Source organism: Talpa europaea (genome assembly GCF_964194135.1).
Source record: "Talpa europaea genome assembly, chromosome: 8".
In the NCBI taxonomy this organism is placed as follows: domain Eukaryota; kingdom Metazoa; phylum Chordata; class Mammalia; order Eulipotyphla; family Talpidae; genus Talpa; species Talpa europaea.
In genome coordinates, this window is record NC_140075.1 from 52504355 (window position 1) to 52519312 (window position 14958).

The 14958-nt window shown below is 45.9% G+C and overlaps 1 protein-coding gene across 1 annotated transcript; it reads right to left on the reverse strand.

Annotated features, from left to right (window-relative positions):
• Positions 1-1246: 1246 nt before the first annotated feature.
• Positions 1247-9364, reverse strand: LCTL (lactase like; the record flags this gene model as incomplete). Its single annotated transcript, XM_084240173.1, is given in 12 exon segments — positions 1247-1362; positions 1688-1692; positions 2579-2639; positions 2642-2703; positions 2796-2845; positions 5144-5239; positions 5340-5468; positions 7286-7395; position 7699; positions 7703-7786; positions 8731-8894; positions 9223-9364. Coding segments are annotated over 12 exon segments (1020 nt in total), but the record flags the coding sequence as incomplete, so codon positions are not given.
• Positions 9365-14958: the final 5594 nt, after the last annotated feature.

The window sequence follows — 14958 nt, forward strand, 5'->3', positions numbered from 1 at the left end:
AGAATGCCGATGGGATCTTCTATATAAGGTAGCATTTTCTTGTTCTCTGTGAATTTTTGTGACATCTTAGATTAAGGTTTAGTTTTTTCATTAATGCATGCCAATTTGGAATTAGGACTATAGGGTATTCATTAGTCATCACATAAAAGGCTTATCAGATATAATTGAGCAGTACAATTCCTTAATTTCCTTCCTATTTTCTGTGGTGAGTTTAATAAGTCAGTGTAATCTTAAACCTGGAGAAACAAAATTTTTTTTGAGTAGTAATGTCTTTGCACTTTATATAGTAGAAAGAGAGTTTGGTTGCAAAAACATTGATGGAAGGGGAAAACGCTAAATAGGGATATACCAGTGTTACACTGAAAGTAAAGGTTTGTTTAAAAGCTTTACCCCAACCCAAATGTGGGACTAAGCCCCCAATGTAAATAACTTTTTAAAACAGTTTTCATTTGAGCTGGTATTAGCCAAAAGAGTTAATGGAAAAGCATTTTCTACTATTTTACTGTTTTGGGGTTTCAGAAACATTAAGTCGAATCAGATAATGAATAAATGGATGATATCATTCCTTCTGAAGAATGTTTTGTCCCTAAATAAAAGGAGATAATTTTAGCATAGTTAACAGTAAAATGGATTTTTAATTTAAAAGTAGAATATTTAGTTATAGAGAAGATATATAAATTAAATATATAATATTTATTTGAGCAAAGTGAATTAAATTTAGCTAAGAAAGTTTATCTTAGAGAAATGTGTGTTGGGACTGTGTACTCGTTTACTTGGTGCCCACCTTAGCTGTTGCTTAGCTGATGTTTACCTGTGGCTTCAGCCTGAAAGTATTGTTGTCTCTACATGGTTGACTCTATCCATCTTGTATAGATAGGGCAGCATTGGGATAGCAGTCATTTCTATGTTAGTTATATTTCTGGACAGATTTAAGAATGGAAAGAAGTCACATCACAAAGCAGCTTGTGCACTATGTTCCCTGTCTACAAAATGAAAATAGGTGCATAGTACATAGCAGAATATTATCATTGACTTTGAGAGGACTAATTTTTATTTTATTTATGCTTACTTTTATTTTCTAATTCTTAAACCAGGATAAATATTAAAAAGAGAGAGAAAAAGGGGGAAAAAAAGAATTATTAGAACCTGAAAACAGAAATGTATGTAAACCTTCAACACAGAGAAAGGAAAAGAAGATGCTGAAAATTCTGTATGAAAGATGAAGCTACTAAATGGGTATCCTGGCTCAGCTCTGGCCCTGCAGGAGGAGCATTGGGAGAACCGCAGCGATGAGTACACAGAGGGTGCAGACTGTAGGTAGCACAATCTCCGTCACCATCTGCATGTGACTTAGCAGAGGCTCTGAAATGGGAGAGAGCAGCACTGCAATGAGAATGTGACCATCTTCATGAATCTATTGATAGCTTCATCCTGAAAGTTTTAACTGTATTGGAGGAACTTGGAAAATGGCATCATCACACTTTCTCATTTTTCTCATTTGCTATAAAAGAGAACCTGGTAAATTAAATGTTAAAAAAATTATGTCAGGGCTTTGTAAAATATTTCAAAAATTGTGACAGAGAATGCCTAAATTTGGTTATTCCATACGTACTGTAATAAAGTATGAATGCATATCAATATTGTACTGCCATAAGTTAATCTCAGAATATTAGCAGCCATATTTTACCTTTTCTATTTTTGGAGGGGGAGGATTTGTGACAGAAAAAAATCCTTAAGAAACATTTCTAGCCATTCAGAGATGTTATTGTATATCTTAAGAGGTGTGGGAATTTCCACATTGAATTTTTTATGGTCATTCTTACATAGTTAAATAATAATCTTTAAGTGTTACACATATTTCATGTACATTAATAGAATAGTGGGTATTTATTTGGGTTTTGTGCCAGGCATCCTGGTTAGCAAGATTAATAAGGCATAGCCCACGTTCTCTTGGAGCTTACTAGACTCAACAGTAAATTCTACATGTTTCTACATTTACTTTAATGGAATATACATTTTTAATATTGCTTGGTTATTTAGATGGGGTGAGGGCTCAGTGGTATATTGACTTATAAAAGTAACTGAATTGATATGGTTTGGTCTTAAAGATTATTTTGTTAAAATGAAGTGTATTTCTCCAATATCCCTTATAGAGAAATAAAAACAAAATTCAATATAAAAACATGGTATTTGTTGACATTTCTTGATGCATATCTCTGATCCTTTGGATTCTGTTGCATGAGAAGTGCTCTGTGGAACAGGGACGTTGTTCTGTTCACTGCTACACAAACAAAGCTTAAACACCCCCTAGCTAATAGTGATGGCTTGATAATTACTTGCTGAATGAGTAAATACAGTATATAGAGTGTGTGATTTTTCATTCCATTTGGTATAATGGTTGAGTATTCCTTCCTTCTTTCCCTCCACAAAGGCCAATATAAACAAAATACTAGAATTAGCAATTAACAGTATGATTCAGTCAAACTAGAATGGATAAAATATTTCTCTTTCATGGTATATTTTCAAAAGTATTTTTTAAAAATGCGTATAGAATTTTGGGGGGTCTCCCTGGTGGCACAAGGGGTTAGCAAACCAGCCCAGGCAGAACTGTAGGTATCTCTCGGCTGCATCTATGTCCTGGGGTTACTGGTATCCACAGGTTCTCCCCAATTGCAGTTTAATGAAATCCCCACCAGACCTTGTGAAAAAAAGAAAAGGGTGGTGGGGGGCAGGAAGGACATTGCTGGTCCAAGAATTGTCTGTTCTCAGCACGCATGTGGTGAAGCTCACCTTACTGCCTGTGATACCATGTGCGGTTGTAGGAATGCCACGCTTGTGCGTGGGCCTGCAAGAGGAGCCAGAATTCACAGAGCTGCCTGACTCCTCCCTGTCAGCCCGAAGTGGCGTTTTCTTCCTATTTCCAGAGATCCAATATAAGATCTATCGTTTTCAGCATTGCTTATGCCAATCCATAGTCTCCCTTCCTCAGACCTTGGAGGCAACTATTTTCTTTTTTTTTTCTTTATACTATAGAGGAAACAGTCTAATTCATCAGCCTTCTGTCCCTGTAATTCCTCTTTGCCAGCCAGCAGTAACCAACTAGACAAACAGTCGTGGGATTGTCTAATGAAGTGATGAAGTAGAACTTCTGAAAGCGCTATTCGGATGGGGAGGGTGAAGGGGGTCAAAAGGTACAAACTTCAGTTGTGAAGTAGGTAAGTTGTGGGGATAAAATGTATAGCAAGGTGACTATTGCATATTTGAAAGACTAAGAATAGATTTTAAGTCTTCATCACAAGAAAAATATTTGTAACTGTCTAGTGATAGATATTAACTAAATCTGTTGTGGTTTGTGATCATTTTACAATATTTACAAATATTGAGTCACTACATTGTGTACTTGCAACTAACATGTCAGTTACACCTCAAAAAAAATTAAAAAGGGCATGGTATATCTCTAATATATATAATATACATAATATATATGTGGTCCTCGAACAATATTATTTTGTTCCGTGTCAGCTGGGGTTTTATTTTCTCGTCAATGTTATAACAAAATGACTTTGAATGAAATGACGTTACTCAATTTTTTTAATTATGTGTTATTTCACTTAAAGTCAGTTTTCAAGAATCTACTGATGACAGTAAGTGAGGACTTTATGTATGTATAAGAATCACCTCTATTTACCTTACTACCTTTTTTTTTTTTTTTTACAATTTAAAGAATTATTTAATGTGAATACATTGTGAATATATAATGTTGGAAAAAAAGTCGATGTATTAGCAAAATTTGTCTTGGGCTATTTGAAGTGTCCATGACTAAAAATACACCTGTGGTCTCTTCTTTATTTATGTTTGAGTGACCCATACTGCACCTCTTTGCGGCCTTTTACAGACAAAAGTCACCTCCATGTTCATTACTAAAGATGTCTTCAGATCTCTACCCTTTAATCACAGGTGAATCATATGCCTAAGATAGAAAGAATGAGAATTTCTCTCACATGAATTCAAGGGTCTGGTATGCCTTCCAGTGATCCTTTTCTGCTTTCTCAGATTATCCGACTTCAGCTTAGAGTCACTGGGGCCTTCCCATCGTGTCTTATTCCTGTTTTCCAGTCATCATCACCCTACCCTCATCCAGTCCTGTAATGTCATCCTTTCTATTCCCCCTGCTCGTCTTTCTGGTAGCCTTGTAACCCATGGTTAGTCACTTTATCACTTTTGTCTGAGTGTCTCCTTCACTGTCACTGCCTAACTGATGCCTGATGCTGGTAAAGACTACTTCAGGCATTCTTTTTTCTTACACCCCCAAAACTTTAAGGTAATGTCTGTGTTGCTCTTTATTGTTGCTTCCAAACTCTTTCTCCTTGTGTCTTCAAAAACCCCTGATCCTCTAAAGCCCATGGTATCAGGGAGCACTCCTAATTCTTCCTCACTGCTGTCCTACACCAACCTGCTGTTACTTTCATTCATTCAGAGGTTTTAGCCCTTTGTACTATCACCTCTACTCCACCCCACCTACCACCATTCCACTTGTCACCTCACAAGACAGTTTAGACCTATAGGTGACATGTTTTCACAGGTGTATGCTCCACCCCCTGAGCTATATTGTAAGCTCTGGAGAGCAGCCATTTTATCACATAGGCCATAGTGTGCAGCAGAGCACAGATGACAGGACCCTCCCTTATAATATTCATGGGAGGGAAGTGGAAAGGTGTATGGAATAGGCTGGTTTTGAAGTGGAACTATGGAGGATGAGCTCAGCCTTAGCCCCCTGGGGCAGCATGAACTGACATTGGGAGTTGCCCCGTCACTTTTTTTTTTGAAGATTGATTTATTTATGCATACAAGAACTGGGGTACAGGCCAGAAGTGTGGGGGAGGGGTGAGAGGATTCACCAGAGACAGAGTGGGGAACAGACCACACAGACTGACTGAAATTTATTCTGCTGAGGGGAGCAGCTGGCGAGACAGGAGAGGTCTGCTGTGCCATGTGGGTAGCTCCCTGGCCAGCCGGGGATGGAACTCATACTGCCGTGGCTGTGGATAGCTTCACAATGCTGTGCTTAATCCCTTGCGCCACCAGGGAGGCCCTGTCCCTCTACTTTGAACCCAGCCTTCAATCCCGAAAGGGCCCACCTTACCTTAATGATGTGGTGTGCAGCCTTGTACAGACCCATGCCATGGAGCTTCAGGCCTGGTGCGTGGTGGCCTGTCTCATAGCCTTTTTCTGCCATTGTCTATAGGGATGCAAGTGGGGACCACAGGACTTGTGAGAAAAGGTAGAGTACATGCTAATCCAGGAAGTGGGTCTCCTCACCTACAGAGGGCCCTGCTTACCTGAGGATCACTGAAGGTAACCCAGTGCTTCACCCGGTCCCCAAAGACCTCGAAGCACAGATTGGCATATTCACTGAAGTATGTAGTCATGCTCACATCCTGCCACCCACCGTATTTGACCTGAAGCAGCTTCAAAGAGAAGAGGAGAGAAAAGCAGGTTTCTCAAAGGTCTGTCTGAAGAGAAGTCTTTTGGAGCTGATTGGCCAAGTTTATGGGAGAAACATGCGTTATTGCAGCTATAGAGGATGTTTAGCAGAAAGGGGGGCAAAGATGCGCAGGACATTGGGTGCTGAGACTTGGAGGTGGTGAACTAATGGACTATGAAACAATTACATGTGGAGATAAACTGTGTGATCCATCTGTATGAATATGGGAGGGACCAGAGAAGGTTTGAGACTGTCATGCTTAAACTTTATAAGGTGCTTGATAGAATGAACATATAAGTAAATTTGCCAGGGAAAGGGGTCTAAAAATGGGAAGAGAATCTTGACTATAGGTTCTTTTTTTTATTTATTAAATTTTATTTTTATATTTGACTATAAGTTCTAAGGGAATAAGACATGAGTCTGGGCATGGAAGCTCTGATTAGAAACTCAGATGTTAGAAACCTCCCAGAAGCCTATGTGCTGCTTTCTTGGGTGCAGGGCTGTCTCCCAAAGAAATCTGTTTTCTCATGACATGGCATTTTTCCGGGATTCATTATTTTATCAAGACTACCTGATGGGTTTGCAGGAATACTAAAGGGGGCAGGTTAATGTAAGCAATCAGCAAAGGAAAAAACTGGAATGTGACTTTTAGGTCACCTCCCTAAAGCCTACTTCTTGCTTTATGCCTCCTACTCCAGTTTAAAGGCTTCTGGAGGCCCCCCTCCCCACCTCAAACCCCAGTGACTCCAGCTGGGGGCTTTCCACCTCTGGCCCCAAGCTACTCTGGCAGTGTCTCTCCCCCTCTCCTGCCTGCTCCCCAAATCTACCTGAATGCCTTGTCTAGTCCTTGTCTAGTCCTTCCCTGCCTCCGCACCATCCCCCAGAGCAGCACCCTCCAAGCAGAGCACCCCCTCCTCCCATCTCATGTCCCAAGCCTTCAAAGCACTGATGGGACTCATCTTCTTGCCAACACCTGCCCGCAGCCATGTCTTCTTCCTTTGGCCTCCTGAGACTACTCAGCGTCACCTGCCCTGTGTCACAGAGTTATATACACACTACAGGGAGGCCATGATCTCAGTGGGGCCTTGTGGAATGATGAAAAACTTGTTTGAATGGTGATGTGTAGCTGATTTTCTTAAGCATCTTGAAAGTTCGTGCAAGTATCTTGGGAGTGGGTGCTTAGGCATGAGGGCTATGGCTCAAACAAACTGGGAAAAAGGCTAAATTATGTCATGTCATCAAATTTTAGTCAAAAGATGTTTCTTTCTTGGGCCTCCCCGTTGGCGCAGCAGGTTGAACGCCTCACTGTGAAGCTGCCCACAGCCTCTGCAGCGTGGGTTCGATTCCCAGCCGGCCAGAGAGAGTCCCACATGGCATGGCAGACCTCTCCTGCTTCGCTCACTGCTCCCCTCAGCAGTGTCTTCAGTCATCTGCCTGTTCTGCTCCTCACTGTCTCTGGTGAGTTATCTTGCCCTCCCGCACCTCTGACTGTACCCCAGCTCTTGTATAAATAAATAAATCTTTAAAAAAAAAAAAGATGTTTCTTTCTTTATAATTTGATTTGTTATTTTTAGACCAAAATTTTTTTTTGGAAAACATCAAAATCTACCTTCACCACTCATTGTGAACATCAGTGAGAACTGCCTGCCCTGGTGAGTTTGAGAGATTTCTCTTTCATTCCCTCCCATCTTCAGATCCCAAGCCAGATGCTAGACCCCCATGTCTGTCCCAACCCCAAATTAGGCTCCCTCCGGCAGAGTCAGTCTCCCCATGGATTTGTGATTCTGCATCTGTCCTCACCTGGGGAAAATCCCAGTGGTGCAGGGTCACAATGGGAATGATGTTGCTCTTCAGAAGGGCATCGATGAAATCACTGTAGAACTGGATTCCTTTCTCATTCACCTGGTCAGCTGAAGGTAAAATAAAAAGGGACTTTCTGAGAAAGGACATTGGTCTTGGGCCACAGTGTAGCACTTTGTGGCTTTTCTTGGGTCTGAAGGCACCCTCCACCCACCAGCATGCAGGTCTTGTGGGGAGGGCATGGTGGGGGGACTGCTCCTGGGAGCCCAGCTACCTGCAGAACTGGCAGAGCTGCTGCCAGGAGAAACCAGCTTCATGGGCTGCTTTGCCTCCCCAGGGCCCTGTGGCATTCCTGAAAGACCAACATGGCCAAAGGGGCCATGAATGGGCTGGGTGAGGCTGCCCTTGTTCACCTCAGATGCCTGTAGGTAGGATCTGGGGCCAAGACAGGGAGAATCGATAATGGCTCATGTGCAGCTCCCTCCGCAGAACAATATCCTCCTGTGTAGATGGGGTGGGGGACAGGCAGGTCACCTAGGCCCTAGGGGCAGGGAAGTGGGGTCACTCTGTACCCCCACACCCTGGCCAAGGCTTACTCTTCTCCATACTCCTAGGAGTAAGGAAGGAACTATTACTGATAAAATAGTTGTGAAACCCCTTGCTCCACTTCCTCTTGGTGATGAGTCAAAAAAAATGCAGGATGGGCCTCCCTGGTGGCGCAGCGGTTGAGCGCTGGGTTGCGAAGCTGCCCGCAGCCTCTGCAGGGCCAGTTCGATCCCCGGCTGCTCCCCGGCCACCGGAGGAGGATCCCACATGGCGCGCAGACCTCTCCTGCCGCCCGCTGCTCCCCTCAGCAGTGTACTTCGGTCCTTCTGCCTGCTCTGCTCCCCGCTCTGGCTCTGGTGAATTCTCTCACCCTCCCGCGCTTCTGACTGTACCCAGTGCTTGTATGTATGTATGTATAAATCAATAAATCAATCAATCAATAAATAAATCTTTAAAAAAAATGCAGGATATGGGACAATTTGAGAAGTCCCTTAGGTGTTCCCAATAAACTTGAGTGACAACTCCCCCAAGAAATCAACCCAGTGAAGAAAGTGGGTACTGAGGAGAGGGACTGAAGAGAATTAGTGCTATTCACTCTGTAGGGGTTTGATTCACAAGCAGGGACCAGAGTTCAGCCACCATGGCCTTCAGGCCTTGGACCTCAGCATTAGCCCTCCAGCCACCCATTGTTTGAACTAAGGCACTGGCTTAGGTGGGCCCCTGCTTTTCTCCTAACCCAACATCCTGGCATACCCCAACTTGTCATCACTGGCCTAGCCTCTGACTGTACTGGGGTAGAGGGTGTTCAACAGAGCACTGGGTTGACTTTGTTACCTAGGCCTCCCCAGTATATCAATGCCTTCCTCTCAGGTATGCACACACACACATACGCCACCCACCTGGATCTTGTAGTAGCCATCACAAGCCACATCTGCTGTCTCGTCCCCAAACACCTTCCCCTTCCTGCTGTGTGTGAAGGTGTCCCAGACACTGGGCTCTTTCCCATCCTGGTCCCAGGCACCCTCTGTCTGGAAGGCAGAACTGCCCACACCCCAGGAGAAGCCTGCAAGCAGAGACCCCACTCTGGGCCTTAGCCTCCCCTAATCTCCCCAGCCAGTAGCCTGCTCCTGTCTCCCTAGGAGTAGAAGCATGTGGGGTGGGGTGGGGGAAGACATGATACATTAAACACATTTTCTCTTTGGCATAATGTTAGCTCTTGTTAGCATTTCCTATCTGTATGGCAACTTAAAATATCTGTTAGGAACTTCTTTCATTTTTGAGCAACTATGTTTTCTTCATTCTACCTGTCAGGATGCTAAAACACCAAACTTATTGGCAAGCCAGCCAAGGGGGACAAGCTCACAGACAGACCAACAGAGGAATGGACATACCAAGTGGGAAGATTCCATAGTAGAAGAAGGCTTCTTGCAGGGATCCCTTCCTGGTGGCCTCCAGCCTGGACACCAGCAGAAGCACCAACCAAAGGGTAACATACAGCATCAGCTTCATGGCACCTGGCCCTCTCCCATACCTGAAAAATCATACCTGGCAGGGGTAGACCTATGTGCTGGGGCTGGGGGCCCAGATCCCATTTGGGACAAAGACCAGTAAGGGATAAGGACAAGACAAGATGGGGACAATTTATCTAGAGAGGTGTTGGTTTTGCTGGCCCATGGCTCACCATCAGACTGAGACACAGTATGATGTTAAACACAGTCTGATGCCTGTGTTAAACACTAAGGGGGAGAGGAATGCTGGACTTGAGAGGTTTCAGGTTCTGATGGGCAAGATTCCAAACCACCTGTCTGATGGTGGGGGAGACACAACCCATAACTGAACTGATGGGGAAACCCCTCTGCCTTCAGGAAGTTCCAGTTTGATGGGGGAGGTAAGACAATCACAGAGTCCTTGCAGCACCCCACCTGCACACTGTGGTGTGTGCACAAGACAGACCCCCCCCTAAGCTGGGGGTTGTGAGCAGGATTGCCATCCCAGGGCTTATGGTCCTGAAAGTCAGGAATATTCTCTCCCACTGGGATCATCTCTCTGATGCCACCCTAGACAGTTTACCCAGGATTGTCCTCAACTCAAGATGCTCCCAGAGCAGCAGCTGGTGGCAAGAGTATGCTCAGACTGACCCCTTGGGCTTTTGCTGCCCCCTGAAAGCAGGAGTCAAAGGCCCTGGTTGAGGGTGTGGTCAGTGGCTAAGCCCTCTACAAAGAGCTTCAACAGCCCCATTCAGCATGGATGGGTGAGAATGCTGAGGTGGCCGATGGGGCCTGAGTCAGCATTCAGATGGCTTGGCTCTAGGCCCTGGGAACATCCCATTGATGTCCCCTTTCAGAGTCGAGGGCAGTGACCCAGTCCTTGGGGTTTGTGTCACTTTCAGTACACCATAGTCTTCGAAGTTCAAGGTGGGAGTGGCAGGTCGGGACCAGAGAGTATAGACATTGGTCTTTGTGTCTGCCTTTCCTTGCTGCCAGAGATAATTCACACTGGGAGGTAAAGTTGACTTTCCCACCTTCTCATCCTCCTCTCTTTGAACCCCACATTCATTCCTTTCTTTGCACTCACTCATACAACCAGGCCTGCCTGTAGAACATACCCTTCCGGAAGGCTCAGCATCTTTGGCCTCCCACCTGGCTGCCCAGGTCCCCCACTGTGGCTTCCCCTTTCCTCCACTGAATTTCCATTCACCTCACTGAACCCCCAGACTCCCTGCCTTAGCTGAGCCCTCGCTATGGCTCTCTCAACAGGTCTTACCGCTTTGTGTTGATTAATTTCTTCCTACTCATCATTTAGGTCTTTGAGGAGAAGCACCTCCTTCAGGAAGCCCTCCCAGATCCATTCACCCACCCTCCCCGCCCAGGCCAGGTTAGGTGCTTCATGTTTTCCCTTCCAGTCCTGTACTTTCATAGCAGTTGTGTGTGTGTCCACACGCCCGTGCGTGCACGCCTGTGTTCCTCCCAGTTATAGGTTCCTGGGAGGCAGGGCCTTGCCTGCTTTCCTCACCCAGCATCCACAGTGCCAGCAGTGGTAGTAATTAATGTGAGTTGAATCTAAATAATATAGTGGTTATCCTAAACATGGCTAACATTTATTGGGTGTTCCCCTGTCCAGGTGTTTTCACATATTGATTCATTTAATCCTCCCAATACCCCCTGAAGCAGAAGTATCCTCAGCCTGGGGAAGGGGTGGGAGGATGGTTCATGAATTTCTAGGCCCACAACAAGGGCAGGTTTAACTCTGGGACAGAAATTGGGTCCCTTCTGGACCTGACCACCATTCAGGCCCTGCTCTGAGGTTGGTATTGCCACTGGCTCCATTTGAGCTCCTCCACCATTTCCAGCCTGAGTTCCTCCTGGCCTTGCCTCTGGGTGTTGTCCAGAGCTTTGCCCTGGGAGGTCTGGGCTATGACTGCCCCCTTGGGTTTCCACAGGCAAAGCCTATGGTGAGTGGTCTAGGGCTCTTTTTTCCAAACTCTGAAGTTCCTGAGCCATATTCATGGGTCAGAAATTGCTTTTGGACTGGATCACTTTGCAATTAAGAGGAATACTGAGTAGGACTAGCTCCTCCACCAGATTTTCCCCCAGTCTGCCATCCATCCTTTCCTTCACTAACACTTTTCTTTTACTTTTTTTTTCTTTTTTTTTTCTTATTTGTGGACACTTACTATTGCTTCAGCACAATTTAATTTTTAAAAAATATTTATTTATTTATTCATACAAGCACTGGGTACAGTCAGAAGTGTGGGAGGGTGAAAGAATTAACCAGAGCCAGAGAAATACAGTGCTGAGGGGAGCACCGGGTGAGACAGGAGAGGTCTATGTGCCATGTGGGACCCTTGCCGGCGGCTGGGGATGGAACCGACGCTGCAGAGGCTGCAGAGACTGCAGGCAGCTTCGCAACCCAGCGTTCAACCGCTGTGCCACCAGGGGAGGCCCAACAATTTTCTTTTTTAAAGATTTATTTATTTATGCATACAAGAGCTGGGGTACAGGCCAGAGATGTGGGGGGAGGGTGAGGGGATTCACTAGAGACAGAGTGGGAAATAGAACAGGCAGACTGACTGAAATACACTGCTGAGGGGAGCAGTGGGCGAGACAGGAGAGGTCTGCTGCACCATGTGGGTTGCTCCCTGGCTGGCCAGGGATGAAACTTGTGCTTCAGAGGCTGTGGATTGCTTCGTAGTGTGGTGCTTAACCCCTTGTGCCACCAGGGAGGCCCAGGAAGGGTGTTCTAAACTCTATGGAGCATCAGACTCTAGAGGGAGGGTGCGTAGCCCACTGTCAGCCTGGCTTTACAAAAGGGGCAATGGTAGACATGGTAATTGAAGGACACCAAGGTGTTTGCTAGATGGTGCGGAGCAGGCAAGTATAGGAACAGAGCAAATCAAGCAAAGGCTCAGGGTGTTTGGGAACCAGGGAGCTTGTAGCTTCTCTCCTCTTGCTTCTGTCCTGGGGTACCCGGCAGGGTAGTGTCTCTCCTTTGGGTGGGCCTGCTGTGAGTGTCTTGAGCTGCTGGTGTGCGGTTTGCCCTGGTGCTGATGTCGACCACGCCAGACCCCTGTGCTATGGGACTGTACTCTCCTGGCTGAAGCAGGCAGGAAACATAAAAACATTCAGAATTGATGTCATCTCTGAAAAATGGTCAGTGCCCACATAACCAAGGGCTGTGTTTATTTTGGAAGGGGTAGTCAGCCTGGCATGGCCAGGCTGCTTGGGGTCTGTTGGTGGGACAAAACTTCCACTGTCTTATTCCCATTCTCTTCCCTTGAGGTCCCAGCTTAACTCTGGCTTGAAGGACCATGGGCCTCACTGCTGAGTGACCCTCTAACCACCATCAGCCCCATCCCTGCAAATACACACATATTCATATTCCAGGGGATGCTTAGGCCCTGCCTAATGCCTGGGGCAACAGGATAGGACCTCTCCCTTGGGCAGGGATCTGAGTTCCTGGGGGCAGACCTGGCTGAAGAACAAAGCACATGGAGGGGGGCCCTATTACGTCCTCCTTTCCATCCCTGCAAGGGACTGCAGCCTGCTAGGCAAAGGCTGTAGGCCAAGCTCTGTGACTTTTAGACACAGATTTGGTAAAAGCCAAAGGTCTGGCCTTGGGTCCTCGGGTACACTGACGCATGGTAGGCACTGAATGCCCTGGGCGTGGACATAGGAGAGATGCAGCCAGAGACTCACTGGGCCATCCCAGTCTACTCTGTGTCTCCAGATCCTTAAGAGCAAGTCAAGGGGCAGGGGTAGGAAGGACGCTGGAGATTTAGGAAAGCTGGGTCCTGCCCCCACATAGCCAGTAACAGCAGCGGGATCCAGTGACTGGCACAACTCCACTGGCACTGAGGTAACCCATCTATAAAATGAGAACTGCTCTTTCAGCAGCACCCCATCCCCCACCCAGCCCCTGCCTGCAGCGCCAGCAGTTCTCTTCCCCGGTTCTAGAAGCTAGTCCTTCTCTTTCTAGGGGGGGTCTCTGGCCCCATCCACACACACCTCTCCCCTCCCAGTAGTGTAGCCCTTCTCAGTCCTGCCCAACTCTGAACTCAAGGGACAAGCCCTGTGGCCAAGGTTCAGTCCTCTCATGCTGTGTGAACTTGGGCCAGCGACTAGACCCTCATTTCCCCCTCTGTAAAAACTGGCTACTAGCTGTTGGAAGTCTTCCTTAGCTCTGGAGTTCTGTTAAAGAGGTGACAGGCTGTTTTCGGTGGTCTTGGTTTGGGTTTTGGTAGGCAGGGAGTCAGTCAGAGTACCCTGAAAATGCTGGGATAGAGGTGGAAGATTTGCGGGGTTGCTAGTGGGGCTGGTTTAGCCCCTCAGGAGGTTGTGGAGAGTGTATGTGCGTGTGTATGTATGTATGTATGTATGTATGTATGTATGTCCATCCCCAAGGAGTGGTGAGGAAAGGGAACCTTGGGAGCATAAAGGACAGGGCCAGGAATCGGGTTCTTGTTGGACCCAAGTCACTTTTTCCTGAGCTTCCGAGGACAGAGCAGACACAAGTCCCCCATCAGTGGTGACAGATCTTTGTGGGAGAGGGTGGTAGAAAGCTGAATGGGGAAAGGAGAGAAGCCTGTGCAACAGGAGAGAGCAGTAGTTAGGCTTGAAGATCCTGGAATCAGATATAATTTTGAACCCTAACTCAGTATCTGCTGCTTGTGTTATACAAAAGTTACTAAACTTCGGAGTCATTTTTGGTGCAGAAATGGGGATGACAGTAGTACCTGTTCATAGGGCCATTTAAATGTTAAATGATGGAAGTGCAAACTGGTCCAACCACTATGGAGAGCTGTGTGGAGATTTCTGGACCTACTAAACATAGAGCTTCCATATGATCCAGCAATTCCACTCCTAGGTATTTACCCAAAGGACACAGAAACATCCATTCCAAAGAACACCTGCACCCCTATGTTTATAGCAGCACTGTTTACAATAGCTAAGCTTTGGAAACAACCCAAATGCCCAAAAATAGATGACTGGATCAAGAAGATGTGGTACATATATACCATGGAATATTACTCAGCATTCAAAAAAGATAAACACATGCAATTTGCTGCAACATGGATGGCGCTGGAAGGGATCATGCTCAGCGAAATAAGCCAAAAAGAAAAAGAAAAATACCGGATGGTCTCACTCATAGCAGGAATCTAGAAAACTTAAATAAGGGACCAGGAAAATGAATAACTATAAGAAAGTGAAAATCAAAATCAACAAAAAACTATGAACCAGAGACAATTTTTGGGGGGTGAGAGGGGAGGGATTGGGGTCAGAATGGGGGGGTTGCAACTGTATTGTATGGGAAATACAAAAATAAAATTTATTATTATAAAAAAAATGTTAAATGACACGACAAATGTAAATGCCTAATGTGCCTGGCAGAGAGAAGAGTCCAGCGAAGGATCCACATCATCGATGCCTTCGTAATGTGGAGGTTGAACTCCAGCATGGCCACTAATAAGAGCGCTCTGCGCCTCATAGGGGCCCCTTTCCCCACTACTCCCTGATGCTCCTGTTGGCCTGACAGGGTTTCCATGATCTGAGAGCTGTACTGATGATGCCAACAAACTGCCATGCTGTGGGTTCTGCCCGTGTGAAGCTTCTGTCCCTGCTGAAGTCAGA